This window comes from Columba livia, chromosome 5 (assembly GCF_036013475.1).
Source record: "Columba livia isolate bColLiv1 breed racing homer chromosome 5, bColLiv1.pat.W.v2, whole genome shotgun sequence".
Lineage (NCBI taxonomy): Eukaryota > Metazoa > Chordata > Aves > Columbiformes > Columbidae > Columba > Columba livia.
In genome coordinates this window covers 60856517-60873022 of record NC_088606.1, presented here as the reverse complement: position 1 = coordinate 60873022, position 16506 = coordinate 60856517, and the positions used below count along the sequence as shown (strand labels likewise).

The 16506-nt window shown below is 42.0% G+C and overlaps 2 protein-coding genes across 8 annotated transcripts in view; one reads left to right on the top strand and one right to left on the bottom strand.

Moving 5' to 3' along the window:
* LOC102089476 (DEP domain-containing protein 7) overlaps positions 1-15016 on the top strand; it is a 28857-nt gene extending 13841 nt beyond the window's left edge. For 4 of the 6 annotated variants that reach the window (XM_065065359.1, XM_065065361.1, XM_065065364.1 and 1 more), the window contains 9 exons: positions 1820-1985; positions 4671-4803; positions 7433-7553; positions 8113-8333; positions 9378-9514; positions 9951-10147; positions 10504-10685; positions 11354-11526; positions 11731-15016. In XM_065065359.1, the coding sequence (XP_064921431.1) occupies positions 1820-1985; positions 4671-4803; positions 7433-7553; positions 8113-8333; positions 9378-9514; positions 9951-10147; positions 10504-10685; positions 11354-11526; positions 11731-11966 (1566 nt within the window). In that variant the 3' untranslated portion in view covers positions 11967-15016. Of the gene's footprint in view, positions 1-1819; positions 1986-4670; positions 4804-7432; positions 7554-8112; positions 8334-9377; positions 9515-9950; positions 10148-10503; positions 10719-11353; positions 11527-11730 lie in introns of those variants that run through there. The other 2 variants (XM_065065360.1, XM_065065362.1) reach the window with 2 other exon arrangements.
* Positions 15017-15018: 2 nt separating this feature from the next.
* Positions 15019-16506, bottom strand: part of CSTF3 (cleavage stimulation factor subunit 3) — a 49295-nt gene continuing 47807 nt past the window's right edge. For both annotated transcript variants that reach the window (XM_065065366.1, XM_065065367.1), the window contains one exon: positions 15019-15704. In XM_065065366.1, the coding sequence (XP_064921438.1) occupies positions 15502-15704 (203 nt within the window). In that variant the 3' untranslated portion in view covers positions 15019-15501. The remainder of the gene's footprint in view (positions 15705-16506) is intronic.

The following is a 16506-nucleotide window of genomic DNA, read 5'->3' as shown; positions in this document are numbered from 1 at the left end:
ATCCGCCAGACCAGGATCCTCTTCTCCTGTTTCCAGCCAGTGGTTCCCCACTGGTTCCACACTTGCGTGCTGGGCTGGATACCTTGTGTTACATCAAGCTGGGGCCTGGCTCTGCCTTAGCTATAATAAAAGGGTGGCAATATAACCCCAGCGTTGCGCTGCCCGCCAGTTTCTTGTCCCAGCTGGGAGTGTCAGTGTATGTGAAGGGGGAGCCGGTTGAGCCTTCGGAGCAGGGACATCAGTTACAGGGTTCCAGCTGGAGGTGGGGGCTCATACATGTGTCTAACAGTACCTGTACTGACATCTTGGTTTTCCTCTGTAGTTTATCCCATACTTTTTATGCCTTGTCTTCTTTTCTAAAATAGAAATCACACAGTGCTGTGGACAAGTGTTGCATGTTGTTGTCTTGTGCATCTAGCAAGAAGATGATCCTGAGTCATTGCTGAACAAACCCATTTCTTACATGCACTGAGCTTTCCAGCTGTCCTGTAGAATCACATCGGCATCATCGATTTAAGCACTGATGGAGTAGGGTTAGTTATTACAGCTGTTGTATGAAAATTAAAAAGTCTCAGTGCTGTGTTTTATCCTCATCACTGTTGCTGCAGCCTCTTCAGTGCAGTCTTTGACACTGCAAGTGGTTTTTCCTAGTAGCTGTGAGGTGCCTCTGGTGGCTGCGTATCTTGCTGAGAGCTTGTTTCTTGCCAATTTTCAAAGAGGGGACGGTGGGATACTGGATGGAAGAGGAAGGTTTACTTTATTTGTTGTGGCTTTTGTTTGTTTGTTTTTCCAGGAGCTTTCTTTTATTTGTTCATTTGTTTGTTTTTGAAAGGCAGACTCTTCCTCGCTTCCCACTCCATAGAACATCCAAGTTATTTAATGAGTTAGAGAAATCGCATGCTCTCTAAGAGATTTTAGTAAAATTGAGGTCTGAACAGTAGCTTTTTGTATTATAGCAGGTTTTTAATGGTAAACTGGACAAATTACGTTCTTCAGAGGGAAATCTGAGCATGTGATGAGTGAAGATAATGAATGGTGAGACATGCTTTTCTAATGGTCACTTTTGCAGTGTGACTTTGGGTACACTGCAGGTATCAGTGATGTAATATAAACATTATTTAATAGCTAATGCTTAAGAAACTAATATTTTAAATACTGTTACTATGTTCTTTACTGTGTTAATGTTGTTTTGTTTTTGAAATAATCCTGATATTTTATACGTAAACCATGACTCTTGCGTGGAATGAAAATATGGGAGTAGAATTTTGTGTTCTCTCTATTTTTTTTTCCTGCTTCTTAATGCATTCAAATGGCTTTGAGAGAAAGTTCTGAGCAGTTGGGGCAGATCATAGTTCAGGGGTACGTTATGTTCAGGAAGCTTTATCCCTATGTAGCACTGAAATGTCTCATTTGGCATCTTTTTGTAAAACGTGTTTGTGATACCATTCTGAAGGTGCTTTTACTGCTCTCTCATAAGCAATGCTAAGAAGGAAAATTAAATATATATATTTTTTCTCATCTGTATGCATTATGGTGAAGGAACAGTTTCAGATTCTTGAGAACATACTAGGAAAGCAGATTAAGTCAATGGCAGCTGTGTCAAAAGCATCCCATTTTATGTAAGGTGGGAAGTGAGTCACTGAGTCCAGGTCCCTGACCATTATGGGAATGACATCATACAATTCCTCATAATATTCCTTTTATTCTTATTTTTTTCTTAATCAGGAGAACTCCCGAGGATGTTTTCCTACTCAGCCATGCCAGAAAATGCTTATTCATTTCCTTTTTCTTTTTTTTTTTTAATTTTTTTTCTGAAAAGAACCAACTGAAAATGTCTCAGAATCCCGACAAGCCACATTCAAGTGAAGAAAAATTGAGTGGTGTGGAGGATGGTCAAGAAGAGAGTTCGGACAACCCAGATCGGTCTGTCAGGAAAAGAATACGACAGAGTGCTCCAGGGTCACACAGAGATGATACACCCAAGTGTAAGCAAAACTGCTTTATTCAATTAAAAAAGAAAGAGTCTATATTTTTTTTTTTCATGGGGACAATTATGGTGTTTTATAGCATTCTGTGCATGTTTGAGTGTTTTGCGGTTAAATATTGTGCAACTCCTGATCATTTGCTTCGAAACTGTAACACCTTTCTCCCTGTTTTTAACATTTAATTGTTCACAATAACCATGTTGCTCTGAGCCACGTATATCGTAGATACCTTTGTGTGTCTGCACTCACAGAAGGGAGAAGCACTAACTCCAGCCTGTTCTAGTGAAAATGTTGCTGCTGTTCTCATTATCAGCTGAACCTTCTGGATTTTTGCAGCCTCTGTTTCTGCAGCAGAAGGCTGTTATCAACAAAGTGATGTCCTGTCACCCCCCTCCCGATACAGACAGAAAGTTGTATATTTAATCGTAATACTACGTCTAGTGTCAAGCAGGACTGCATGTTTTAAGTTTATTCCCTGGGCATATTTTTGTCTTTTTGCTTTTAGCACGAGGAGCTGGGTGCAGTATGGCTACCAATTATTTCTGGCAAATCTATAGATAAAGACAAGGGGAAGTTTTCTCATTCCAGGTCTTCAATACAAAGGGGCAGAACTGCTCGGATAACTAGTTCCAAATTTCTGTAGAGAGTGTGTGAGCATGTAACTTTTTATTTGTTGCATTCTTTTTATTTTTCAATGAGTTTTAGTGTTTTGCTTAGTGTCACATTACACAGAGATGTTCTTATGTCTTGCTAGTTGCCTGGTAGGAAATGCGGTGTATGTGTGGAGAGAGGATACAAACACCTGAAAGTAAAATGCATAGCGTGGTCTTGCACTGCATTTACCACAAAGAAATTGTTGGTCTCAAGCCCTCCCCTTTTGTAAGGGAGCAGGTACAATATGAGAATGAAGGAACATGATTTAAGAGCATTCTTTGGTAAATGAAAGAGTCTGAGCTTTTAATGCATCCACTGCTGGGGTGAAGTCATTTGGCAGTCGGACAAGAGAACTCTCATTCAGCTGCTAGTTCTTCTCAGAATATCAATCCTTGCTGTGTTCCCAGAATCACTAGGCAGAATTCAGCTCCAAGCAGAAAGGAAATAAGGGTTTAGGAGGGCTGCACAATAAAAAGCAAGATATTAATGAAAAATTAGCACATTGGAACCATGCTGTATATACTTGGGACAGCTCTGAATGCAGTCAAGTGATGGACAGTTAGTTTTAAAGGACCTTTTCTATGTTACTAGCTTAAGTCCAATTAAACTGGATTATCAAATGAGGCAGTCGTTACAGTTTCCCTAAAACATGTTTCAGTGAACCCAGCCTATGAAGATCCCTGTTTGTTTTCTTTCATTTTGGGCATCAGTATGTTGCTCCTACACCCACATGGTAGTTGAAGTGAATGAACCACAGAGAGGAATCGAGCCATTAGGGCAGTTTCCCCACTTTCCTCTCCACTAGATGGTTTCAGGAGGAACCAAGGTGAACCTTACCATCCTTGTGTGCCACACATGAGAACAGTAATGATCTCACCTTCTCCTTTTTCTCAAATACCTGGACCAGGGAAGAGCTGTGGTGCTTCTCCTAACTTCTGGCAGGGCATTGCAGGGTGCAGCCAGGGGGAATCTTTACCACAAAGAATCAGTGGCAACAGGTTTTGGTTGGTTTCAGTGGGGATGGGATTGCTGCCCTAACCAGCATCGCCAATGCCGTTGGCACCTTCTCTCCCTTCATGTTGACTTGTTTTTAGGGCTGCGATGCTTCCTGCACCACAGCCATGCCTGTAGCATCCCAGGAGGATGTTATTGCATGCCAGAACAATTAGGAGCCCTAATTCCCAGTGCATCCAGGAAGCAAATAAAAGTTTTCTGAAACTCTACCTGTCCCTAGTCTAGATTTGTACAGTCACTCTCTCCCTCTGTCTCCTGACCTAATGAATACTGGCATGTTTTTTCAGGTTGGGCACTTCCTTCTACTTGCTTGTATGCTCCAGGGCCCAATTTGAAGCTGCTTGCCATCCTTGTCAGTCCCAAATGCCTGCCAGAGGAGGAGGAGGTCTTGGGCGCTGGTGCTAGGACCAGTCTTGACGTCCTTTGTTGCTTTGACAGTGGCCTCTGGGGAAAAAAAGAGAGCTTGGAGAAGTCCCAGTTGCACTGGAAGTCGTGAGAATTATTAGCTGATAGTGTGTACTGCTTAATGGTAATGGTGGTTTGCTTGCCGACTGCTTTAGAGACGAATTCGCTTCCTTGAAAAATATAAAATTGAAATGGCAACATCTGCATGATAATTGGGGAAACAGCACAGTGAAAACATCAGTATTTTTGATTATTTCTTCCTACAGTATGGAGAAAGATGCTAAGATGCTGTTAAGCAGTTCCAAAGAAGTGGGGGTTTGGATGTGGGGCTTTTTTTGGTTTGTTTTTTTAAAAGAGCTTGATAGAACTTGGAAGCAATTGACAGACTGAGCCCAGAATATCAACTGGGGTTCCCTCTTTTGTCTTCTGTAATACTGCAAACCTGTGTCATCCACCAACTGGGAAAGGAAGGGAAGAAAAAGAGAAGAATCTTCAGATGATACTGTCTTTTGGCCTTCTGTGCTGTCAACATGGAAAGGATCCAAAAGTATTAGCAGGCTTCTTTTCCACAGGCTTTTATAGATAAGTCTGACAGTTTAATTTGTGTTACAGCCAGTCCTCCTCGGCCTGTGTCGATAGAAGAGCTCATGGAAACAGCCAAGGGAGTAACCAACATGGCATTGGCGCATGAAATCGTTGTTAATGGAGACTTCCAGATAAAACCAGCTGAATTACCAGAACACAGGTAAGATTGTTACCAAATACATTTATAAATAAAATTTGCATTTATAGAACTGCAGAACATCTCTAGTGGATCAGGTAAAGGCTCCAGCTGATATCTTGTCTGGCGGTGCCTGGCAGAAGGTAGGAAAGAACATAAGAAGAAGGTGGCGCACATGCGGTTCTGCTTCCCCAGAAATGTGTGCGCCTGGAAGGTGAACCTCGTGGAGCACATCCCAGTGCGGTGTGGTTTGTGTCGGTGTCCCCCTGTCCTAGGAGGCTGGTGCTGCTGTCCTCTGCGTACCCAACTCTAGCTGCAGATGCAGGTGGTGCTCTTAGCATCTTTTACGTTTTCTCTGCCTGTGGGAGGAGGGTGAAACTCTGATCATTTTAGCTTTTCCTGTCTGTTTCTCCAGGGATTTTTTGGGAAGAGATTCCTATGTTTTATTAGGTTAGTCCTTGCTCCTTTTAAGTTTGAAGTCTTTCCTTCTCTGTCTGCGCTACAGTAGTTCTGTCCCCTGTGGGAGAGGGAGAACAGAAGCCTTAATGTCTGGTCACATATTGTCCAGTGTATTTGACCCCGTCCTAGTCCAGATGCTTTGTCCACTGCTCCTTTTTCTTTTGCACCCAGGGAGATGTGGCTGTTGATGTGTTTCCTGGGGTGATTTGTGAAAGTGAGTGTATATTTCATGGAAGGAACTTTGTCCACACTGGAATCACTGCTCTGTGTGTGTGTTTGCGCTTGAGAGACCTCGAAGCACATTACTGGCACGGGTGCTGCAGGAGAATATGCTACAGGTGGCTCTTAGAGGGCTGGCATTGCTTGTCCCCTATGGAAATTGGTCATAACAGAGGCAAAAGCTCTGATGCCCATCTCCCCCAAAACAGAGATGGTGGTTCCTGTTAGCGTTAGTAATGAGAAGATGTTGCTTGGAATTGTAAATGTTCCTGATGGAAGAGGCCGTAGTGGGAACAGTCTCATTTTCCCTTCTCACCTGCACTGTTGCTGTCTTTCCAGCTCTGACACCAGCGTATTAAACCACTGGTGTTTTACTAGTGGCTGTGGACTGCTAAATAACGATAACTAAAGAAAATGCGCTGATGCTATTAAATACCTCATGGTCGCAGCAGGAGTTGCCTTTGCGTAGAGGTTGAGTGGAGTGGGTGAGGGTCTGTGCTGTACTTTGTTCACTTGTCTCAGCCTCTGAGTTGGTAGGAAATGGATTTGTGCATCTTTAAACGCTGAGGACAAACAACATTTAACCGAGCTAGCACATGACAATAGGGTCAGGCAGGGTGTGTGCAGTTCACGGGTGGCCCCGTGAACTGGGACCTGTCTCTGACCTACACAAACACTGCCTCCGAAAGCAAGCGTGTGGAAAGCACCCTTGAGACGTGCCGATCTCATTCTCCCCCTTCTGCATTACCTTCTCTGTCCAAGCATCTTTTGGGGGAACTTGCATCAGGTGTTTTCTGCTCGGCAGTTGATGGCTGCAAATAAATGCTTCATTTAACGTCTCACAGTTAAGAAAGTGCCCTTCTATTCACGTGGGCTTCTCAAGTGAATATGTGCTGTGATGGTGGATAACTTTTCTGGTGTGCCTCAGCGCTATGAAATTGAACTCAACATTTTTCAGGGAAGAAGGATTTTAGTATATTACCTTTGTTGTTGTTGGTTTTATTTTTAATTCTTCTTTCCCTATCCTCTTAAAAATTAAAAAAAAAAAGAAGAGAAAGATCTGGAGAGCTATCCCGTGCTTTGGGAAGCTGGATGCTTTTGCTGACTGATGGTGCTGAGCAGCAGCTGTCGTTGTTCACCAGAGTGGCTGATTCGCATCGTTTCACTGAGCACAGAAGCACAGTTACTGCAGAGGTCACCCTGCTCCGGGGTGCCTGGGCTTTGTGGTGGGCCAGGCCTGCCTTGGTACCAGATCCCTGGATCTGGCTTTAGCGAGGGGTTTGGCTGCAGTCGTTTACCATCTAGAAAAGAAAGAGCAGTCCTTCACCCTGGGGTACGTGCCTGTATGTGTGAGCATGTTATTTCTTCCTGTGGTGAACAGGAGCTGCCTGCTGAAGAAAAGTAACTGAAGTGTTTGGAAATAGGAATTGGTACTGAGGTAGTGGAATTCGTTTCTTTTTTACACAAACTGAACTGGGCCTTAATCTCAGAGTAGCTGCAGTATTTTTGCGTTGAAGTGCTGAAGCTTTTGTGTCGGGGAAGTGACTTCATTTCTGTTAGCTTTACTTAATGAATTTTTCTGAGTAAAATTGCATTTACTTAGTCAGGCTTTTGAAAGGAACTTGAATACTGGTCTTCTGAAGACAAGCTGGAATTTTTGTGATGTTGTTGTTGTTTTTCTTCCAGTTGTTTACATTGGATGTAGCATATGTCAGATACTTTGAAGGATTTTAATTTGTAGCTGCCTTTGCTCGTGCGCAACCCTTTATTAGGATATAAGCCACTCCAAGTCTTGTGTCCAGTTTTTCTTGCTTTTCTGAATAATTTAAAATGACAGATCTCTTTTCTGTTAATCCTCATAAACTCATTCTTACGTTATACTGTTACATGCTGTTCTTCAGGAGCTGCAGGTTATCTTTGTAAGGTGGCGCAGATACAGATATTGTTCTTTTTAACTGGTCATTTTTACCCACAGCTTAGAAAAAAAAGTGAGAGATATTGTGCATAAAGCTTTCTGGGATTGTCTGGAAGCTCAGCTAAAGGAAGATCCACCGACATATGACCATGCAATTAAACTATTGGGAGAAATTAAAGAGGTAAGATGATGTGACACCAAGGTACATTATTGACTTTGAGTAGCTGCATTGATATGAATGACCAAAAGTGACTGAAGCTGGGCTGTTCATAAAGGACTTTCTTGATATTTTTCATTACTGTGCCATTGCCTGTGAACAAATATAAGTTGTGTAACACCAGAGGAGAAATTTGAATGTAAAAACAAATGCAAAACCAAGTAAGATGAATAAAAGGTAAGTAATACTAGTTTCATAATTCCAAGCTTCCTTTGTGTTATCACAGTAGTATTAATTATGGAGTCAATGAGAGGCTCTGACACTGGGCTGACAGAGCCAAGCGTGGGAGTCTTAAGTATGATCTTACTATAGATAGCAACTTCAGTATCGTACAGAATGGGGTGAAATATTTGCAGTTGGTGAATGGTTGGTTGGTTTAAAAAAAAAAAAAGAAGAGAAAAGAAAAAAATATTCCACTTGTAAATGGCAATTAGTTGTAATAAAAAGTGTCTCAATAACTATTTTGATCCTTGTAGTCTTTGATACGTAAAACTAATATACTGCTAAAACCTTTCCGTTTCAGACCCTCCTGTCTTTCTTGTTGCCTGGCCATACTAGGCTGAGAAGCCAGATTACAGAAGTTCTTGATCTGGATTTGATAAAACAGGAGGCAGAGAATGGGGCCCTTGACATTTCTAAGTTGGTTGAATTTGTTATTGGGATGATGGGGACGCTCTGTGCTCCAGCTCGAGATGATGAAATTAAGAAACTGAAAGATATTCGTGAAATAGTTCCTCTCTTCAGGTACTGAAATTATATTTATTAGTCGTGTTGAGAGTCCCTTAAATAATTTCAGATGTGTCGGGGTTTTCCAACAGGGCAACCTGCAGATCTTTGTAGAAAAAAAGAGCAATGGGAAAGGGATGTAGTTGTGGGTGTGGAGGGCAGAGATGCTCCAGAAATCTTTAACAAGGATCATCTTTGTTCCGGTGAACTGGAGTATTTGTCTGGTCCCTGCATGTTGCTGAGTGACATTTGCTCAGATGCCAAATGCACAAAAGCCTGAAGATACCAGGTGAATGGTCAGCTCGTACCAACATTTAATACAAACAGCAGAAGCGGGGGGCGAAGCAAGCAGGACCATATGAAAAAGGTGTTATTGTTGTCCAACTAGTTCTTCCTTTTTTGGCAATTTCAGCTCCATTGGCCCCCCACCCCCTCCCTGTATAAAAACCTTTCAGTTGTGAAGGGAGTGTATTATACACACCACATCTGAGAGCACTTCTGCCTGGTCACTGTGCTCCCACTTGAACAGCTCAGGGTCTCGGTAGCTAAGAGGAAATGGTGTTAACCTTGTTGGTTTATAATTTGATAAGCTTTTGAGAGTTCAGGATTGACCTGGCAGAAATATTGCCAGCAGGAATTAGGTTGCTTTGAAATTAAGGTGTTTTTTCTGTTGGATCTGACTGTTCAGTTCCCACTGGGGTTGGCTTCATAGGCTGCCAACAGAGACGGTGTGCAAGTGTGAAAACCTGGATATCTCTTTATGCATTCAACGTATGATGTGGCACATCCTGCGAAATATAATCAATGGAGCTAGAAAAGTTAATTGCATGGAGGCTTTTTTTACAGCAAAACAAGATTTGTTTCCTGCTTGGAAGAGGCACATGCATGCGTGTACATACTCACTCAAGCTTTCTCTCTGTCTCCTGCTCTTAGATTAAGTGCCCTGTTAATGTTTCCCATGCATGTTTTTGCTCTTTCCTCAGACAATCTGTAATAAATCTTGTAAACGGTACTTCTTAAACATCTGCAGCCTTGAATAACTTTTTCTGTTTGTTTGTTTAGAGCAATTTTCTCTGTATTAGACCTAATGAAAATGGATATGGCAAACTTCGCTGTCAGTAGTATTAGGCCAAAATTAATGCAGCAGTCTGCTGAATATGAAAGAAAGAAGTTTCAGGAGTTTCTTGAGAAACAGCCAAGTATGACTTTGTTCCTTTCTTTCTTCCCCTCTGACCTCCCAGTAAACTGTGTGTCTTTGCTTGTAGATAATGAAAAAAAATCAGACTTTTTTATAAGTTCTAGAATTCGTATGGTAAATGACAACTCGTGTGGTTTGAAACAATCTGCTGGAACAACAGTTCTGTGCTTAGTGCACTGGAGTTTAGTTTCATTTCAATACGGTGCAGAGTATAATTAGCCAACATCATCTCAACTCCCATTTCCTGTAGCTGTGTGGTTTTAGTTTTGGTTTAATGTTCTGCTTGATGCAACAAATGAAATGCATGTCAATGACTGATATCATGGGTATTACGAATAGTAACTAATGGGATTATTTGGAAACTAGTGGTGGGAAAAAACCCCTAACTTTTAGAAGGAATTCTCTTCACAAGCTTTTTTTTCCCCCTGCTCTTCCAGATTCTTTAGACTTTGTGACAAGGTGGTTGCAAGAAGCAGCAGACGATCTCGTAAAGCTGAGGTGTAAAATGTTGCCTCCCCACTGTAGTGATGACAGTGCCACTGGTGGAGCTTCTGCCTTGTCCTCCACTGCTGTACAAAACCAGGCCTATCTGAAGCTCCTAAAGTGGGATCATGTAAACAGGCCTTTTCCAGAAGTAGGTATTGAACAGCAAAATTGATTTCTGTGCGTGTTCTACTTTTCTGTTTCCGGGATATAACAGAAGCTGTTTGAATTTGTAGCCTTGTAACAATACTAAAACATTAATGTCATGATTGAGAACTCTTGTAGCTCTTCTGGTGGGCTCCTCTTTTTCAGTATTGAAACTGCCTTAGTTGGAAAAGAGGAGTTAATTCTTTTCGTTTTGTTCCTGCTACCTGCCTGTTGAGCATGTGTTCCTCTTAGCTGTGTTTTTGTTGTGTCTTCACTGCGGCAAATAGCTGAGCATCGCGACGCCCCTTCCCAGCCCAGCATCCTGACCCTGTTCTGTGCTGCCTCCCTCATTCTTTGCAGACGGTGCTGATGGACCAGAGCCGCTTTCAGGAAATACAGCTGGAGCTGGAGCAGCTCGTGGTGACCGGGACTGTCCTTCTGGTCACGTTCAGTGCAGCAGGCGCGGCACTCGTTGATGTGCCTGGATTTGCTGAGAAAATCAAAAGCATTGTGAAGGTGCTGCTGGCAGGGATGCATCACCCGTGAGTGTTGAGTAACCTCGTCACACAGGGCAGGTGTGGTTCTGTTTTCACCCTCGTCAATAATCGATTTAAACCTCTCCCTGGCTGTGGACTACAGAACATGTAGAGGGAGCGATGAGGGCTTTTTATGAGCCCGGGCTGACAATTCGTCTTCAGCTGACTCAGGACTGTCTTTTCTTGCTCTGCTCTTTTCTGATATGTGCATGCGCCTTTTTTCAGAGGATGTTTTTTGCGATGCCTGGTTGGCACATGAGAGTGGGAGCAGGTAACCCCGCTCACAGGTTGGGCCAGGCTCCCTGCAGACGCGGAGTGCAGTATGGTATGCTGCTGGCAGATTGAGACCAACGCTGTACACATGCTGGGGTGATAATGCTTTTTTGGCATTAGTCAGAGCTGTCTGGGTAGTAGGAAGGTCAGCTCTTATTTGCATGGATTGTTCAGACTGGAAATATTTAATGCTGTCCTACCTCCTTGTTTTATATCTCAAGTTTGTTTTTCAATATATAACATGTATTATTCTTTATAGTCCTGGCCTTTATCTAGATTACACTTCTTCCATTACATTTGATAAATAAGGCGATGGTAATGGAATAGTTTGTCTTTAAAAGGTGGGGAAAAAAAGCGAGTAACTAAAATAGTGCAGTAATGCTCTGCTCCGCATTCTCTAGCTCCTTTAACCTGCAGGAATCCCTGGCCAGCGTGGCTGAGAAGGTGTGTGCGGAGCTCAACAGCTGCCTTTCCCAGCACGGCTTCACGCCGTTCTCAGCCGAGAGAGAGACCGTGCTCAAAGGACAAATCCAAGCCGTGGCCAACCCGGACAACACCATCTGCAAGCTGCTAGGTACGCTGGGACGGGAACGCTCTCTCCCCGGGTGACGCCTCGTCCGTCTGTGTAAAACCATTGGTGGCATGTCCTGCATGGTTTTTCACTTAATCTGTCTCAAATACTTATCTACTGTGTTCGGGCGTTCTGTATTTTACATGAGATTACACTCTGATTGTCTCTTTTGAAAACAAACCAAAACCCTTGGTCCAATTTTTCCAGATTCTCGAATTCAAAAGTTTCTGGAGAATTATCTTGCATCCAGTCACCAGAAATTGTTACCTGCCGTTCCGGGAGGATTAAGCCCTATTCAAAGGGAGCTGGAAGAGATCGCTGTCAAGTATGTTCGTCTTGTCAACTACAACAAAATGGTCTTCAGCCCTTACTATGACGCAGTCCTTGGCAAAATACTGACTAAGGAAGAGTCCCGGCTTGTAGGGAAGGCAGAAGAATCATAAACCCCAGTTTGTGTGCTACCGAAACGGTATTAACTTTGTCAGCTATTTAAAAAATGCACCAATGTTTGTCTAGGAAAACAGCTTTCCATGTAAATACTGGTTCCTTTTAATTCACTAGTGATGACTGATGAGGAAAATACATGAGATGCAAAAGGGGTTCTGAAGTAAATGGTGAGATGCATTTTTAATGTAAGTATGCAACTGGGGGGGGGGGGAACGTCTTGGTAGTTTTCTGGCTGCAATTTTAGATTTTTGAGCAGAGGCTACGTAGGACAAGTTTAAGAACCAAACTTTGTATTCGAGTGGCTCATTTTAGGGCATTTTATTCTAATTTACCGTGAATTTAGTTTAATTAATCCAGAGCAGATTAGCAGTGGTCCTTCCCAGAAGAGGTGATTTGGCTTTAAAAAAGTCTTACTGTAAAGACTTAAGAAATAAGTTAAAATTCTAGATAAGAGAAACAGGCAAAAAACAAAGCCAAACAGCACTTTATTGTAACATTATGGTTCATATGGTAGGCTACTAGTTTTTTCTGCATTTTACTGCATTTTTAATAGCATTTTTTTGCTGTTTACCTGCAGATGTTACAAAACACATAATATATATTTTTGTAGCAAATTTTCTGGTTATTGGGTAACTGTCCTCTGCTATGTACAGTACTTACCAAGGTGGCAATCTTATAGATTGCGGCTGTATTTATCTCTTGTAAAGACTTCAGAAGGGCAGAGCTAAAACGTTTTGATAAAAGTAGCATTTCTTACCTTTGTTCTGCTAGTAGTTTACTCCTTTTTACATGGAAGAACTAACCTTAAAAGTAACTCTTTGTCATTTTGAGGAGGTGGATTTAAAGCGTGTGGAACTTTAGGTTGAAAATTTAACTTGTTTTTTAAAACTTAACTGGGGATGGTTGCACGTTCAATCATGTCTTCAAGAATATCCAGGAAGTGCAGAGCACTATCGGAAGTATAAATGATTTTAATGTACTGTGAGAAGTGAATGATTTATTGTTAGTTTGAATATACAGGGAATATTTTCAGTAGATTTTTTTCCACTTTGTAGAGGTGTTCTTCTTAAAATATTTGTAGGTCTTGAATTTAATTAGCTACATGTTATATTTAACGAGTGTTCACGGAAGAGCTCAATGATCTTACAGCCTTATTGCAGTTCAGACTCAGCTGGGAGGTAAGTGCGTTTGAAAGTTTCCTCTAGTTGAGCAGAACGCTGTGTTACAGTCATCAAAACTTGATTATTTTATTAAATCAAAGTTCATAGTTAGAAACAGTAAGTGTCCCAAGTACCAGACTATCCAAAATAGAATGTGTTTTCTTCCTTAAAAAAAAAAAAAAGCTATGTAAAATAAATAAAAGGGCCCTTTTATTGCTAACATCCGGGTTCATTTGACTAGTCAAATAGTCAACCGAAATAATAGAACTCGATTACGAACCAGTGTTGATGCTTCCCTTTAAACGCCAGCGTGGATATAGCTGCACTATTGTCCTGTCCAACTAGAAACCAAGTATTTTCTCATTCATTACAAACTCTCTTCCCCAAAGGGAAAAAAACTCACCAAAACACTGAAGTTCTGTAGGAGATCACCAGTTCAGACACGTGTTTTTTTTTCTCTTGGCTGAATATACTCAGATAGTAAGAAAAAATCCATCTGTGCATCTTGCTTTGGTAACTCAAAACTGAGTAGGTTGGTCAGCCAGGAAAAAAGGTTCTGAGTAGGTTTTTGGTGGGGTCTGTTTGACGACTCAGCAGAGGATACAACAGGGGCCTGATCGCTGCGGCTGCTGACTGTGCGTTGCGATTAGCGCAGGATCCGCCTCAAAACACAGCTGGTAGCTCTGCAGCTCCAAATACTTCGTTCAGCAGTCTGCGTAAGGAAAGAGCTACCAGAAATGTTATCGCTAGAGAAAAAATAAATAACCAAGACTAAGCTGTTTTCATTTTTGTTAAATGAGTTGCGGAAGTTATAAATTGCTGCTGTTATTTTATATTTTAGCATTGCCTAGAAGCTGCCTTTAAAGGCCCCTGCGAGTTATGCATACTACAAAAAATGTAGGGGGTGATCTCAAGGATGTGGGGAAGAACAACAGCAGGGTGAAACATACTCCGAAAAGCCTTTGAAAAGTAAGCAAGCGACTGATGCCAGAAGGAAAGGGGCTGCGGTATCGCTAGATAAAGTCGCACTCACTTGATCCTTGATCTCGGGGAGGGCTGCTCCCGGTTCCGGAATTCAGCGTCCAGATATCCCTGGCTGCCACCTCCTGTTTCTCGGCCAGCGGAGCGTGGACTGTGCGCATACACGTGCGTATTTGCTCCCGGGGTCGGTGCAGCGAGTCCCATCTCTCCTCACAGTGTGGGTCTGATCCTGCGCTTCCACATACAAAAAGGCGCAGCACCCACGTGTGGCTGCTCTCAGCTTGGGGGGCACACGCAGGAAAGAGCTAAAGAGACTGAGATAAACGCCCTCGAGTACAAATCGCATTAGTGATTTTCCCATGTTGGTTGTTTTTAACAGTAGAGGTTGACAAATAGTTTCTCTACATCCTCTTTAAGAGACAGGGAGATACTATTAAGTGACAAAGTCCTTGTGGTCTTTCCAGAGTGCAATTCTGAACAGTCAGTTACAAGTTAAAATCTAATGTATGCATAGAAACTGCTGGGCAAGTTCATATGGTGCTTTCGTTAGCGTGTTTGAAAATAACAGGTTAAAGTATGTAGCTCATATATTATATTTAGCTTTGTGCATTATTAAGTGAAGACCAACGCAGTTATCCAGGAACAGGTTGTGTCAGCTCGTCCTCCTGAACAATCCACCCCAGAAATATGTACCCAGTTTGTCTTATGATGCTGTTGTCTTTAAACAGTCATGGAATTAAATGCAAAAGTGTACTGTATCCTCTAGAAAAATGGAAGAAAAGCTAATTCTAATATGTATGCTCTGATCAATTTCCTCTGATGGTCTTATTTAACATCGCTTTTCCAGTGGCTGAGTAATATTTAAGAAGTAACTTGTGTTTGAATAAAACCAGAATGAGGCATGATGTTACGGATATCCTTTTATTTTAAAGGAATGTTTTTGTCCATTTTCAACTACAAAACAGATTCCATACATTCTGCCATAAATAAAAACGAACAATAAGGCAGGACACTACATGAACAAACTGAGAACAACTGTTTTCCAGAAAATGTGAATTAAAAATGCTTCACAAGTATAAGCCATCCAGTTTTTAAAATAAAACTGTTGAAAACCCACGAGATTTCAAGTGGTAGATGTGAACACCCTTGAAGAACAAAATGCAGTGTTGACATTTTGCACTTTTGGTTCTGAAAAACTAGGTTTTGTTCAGAGCACGTTTTAAGGTTGTTCTGGCTGTTTTCAGATCAAGAACCATGGGAGAAGAGGCACCACAGTAACAAAACCATTTTCAAGACTTTTTTGCAGCTGTCCCTTTTAAATGCTCGACTTTTCCGAGACTGATGGACTCAATCAAGTCTTTGTCTGTCACAGCAGAACTCCAAACTTGTTTCACCGGATTCTCTTTTGCTGCCGCGCTCTGTAAATGTCGTGTACGGGGGGAACTACAGATCCTTTCTCCTCATCGTCGTCAGAATCTTCATGGGGTCTCTTAACAGTTTTATTGAGCATCGCGTTATTTTCCACAGGTCCGTTGCCCTCCACAGCTATTTCTGGTAGGCCACCGGTAATTATTCGCACAGCTTCATCAACAGCTTTAGAAAGAGAAAAAGATTAATTTGTAAAACTAGATCGCTGGTTTGAAATAAGCCTGCAAACAAGGTCACCAAGACAGAGACACAGTGGCGATTTCTGGAACGTGAGACATTTTCCTACACTGTTCTACAAATGTTAAGAATTAAGGCTTAACTGTCTAAAACTCCTAGCTATGGCGAACACTAATTATAAAGTAAATGCTGCTGCTTCAGCTTGAGAGCTCCCTTTGCACAAGACTCCGGTCATTTGCGAGCTTAAAAAAAGCAGAGAAGCATGTTGGGGAAACAGTGCAGCAAGTCGGGATTCATCGGAAAGTACGTACAGCAAGGCAGGTTCTGCTTAGGAACAGAGAAAGCCTGAAGAATACCATATGTCATTGAAAGAGATGGTTTATTTTCACTCTAAAAGAAATTAAATCCTGGCTTGCTTTCTCTCTGATCATTGGCTCCTTAAACTAACAGCGGGGGTGAAGAGCAGTGTATTATGTGCCATGGTTTACATGGAGCCTGGGGTATGGATCTGTCCTGGGTTTATATTTCAGAGCTCTACCTTTCTAGACGCTCAGAACACACTGTTCTGGAATGTTCTCAAGCACGGCAAGAGCGTGCAGTCAGTTACGCCTACTCGGCAACTGACCACACTGCACATTTGTAATTTAATGTTACACTGCTGCTCGAAAGCGTGCCTTGCTTCTTTCAAAGGATATTCTGAAAATCTTCATTTCTTTCTTTTAATGGTTACCACCAAAACGTTATTAAACCAGCAGCTGGTGATTTCCAGCTTTTTATGTGTTGTTGATGA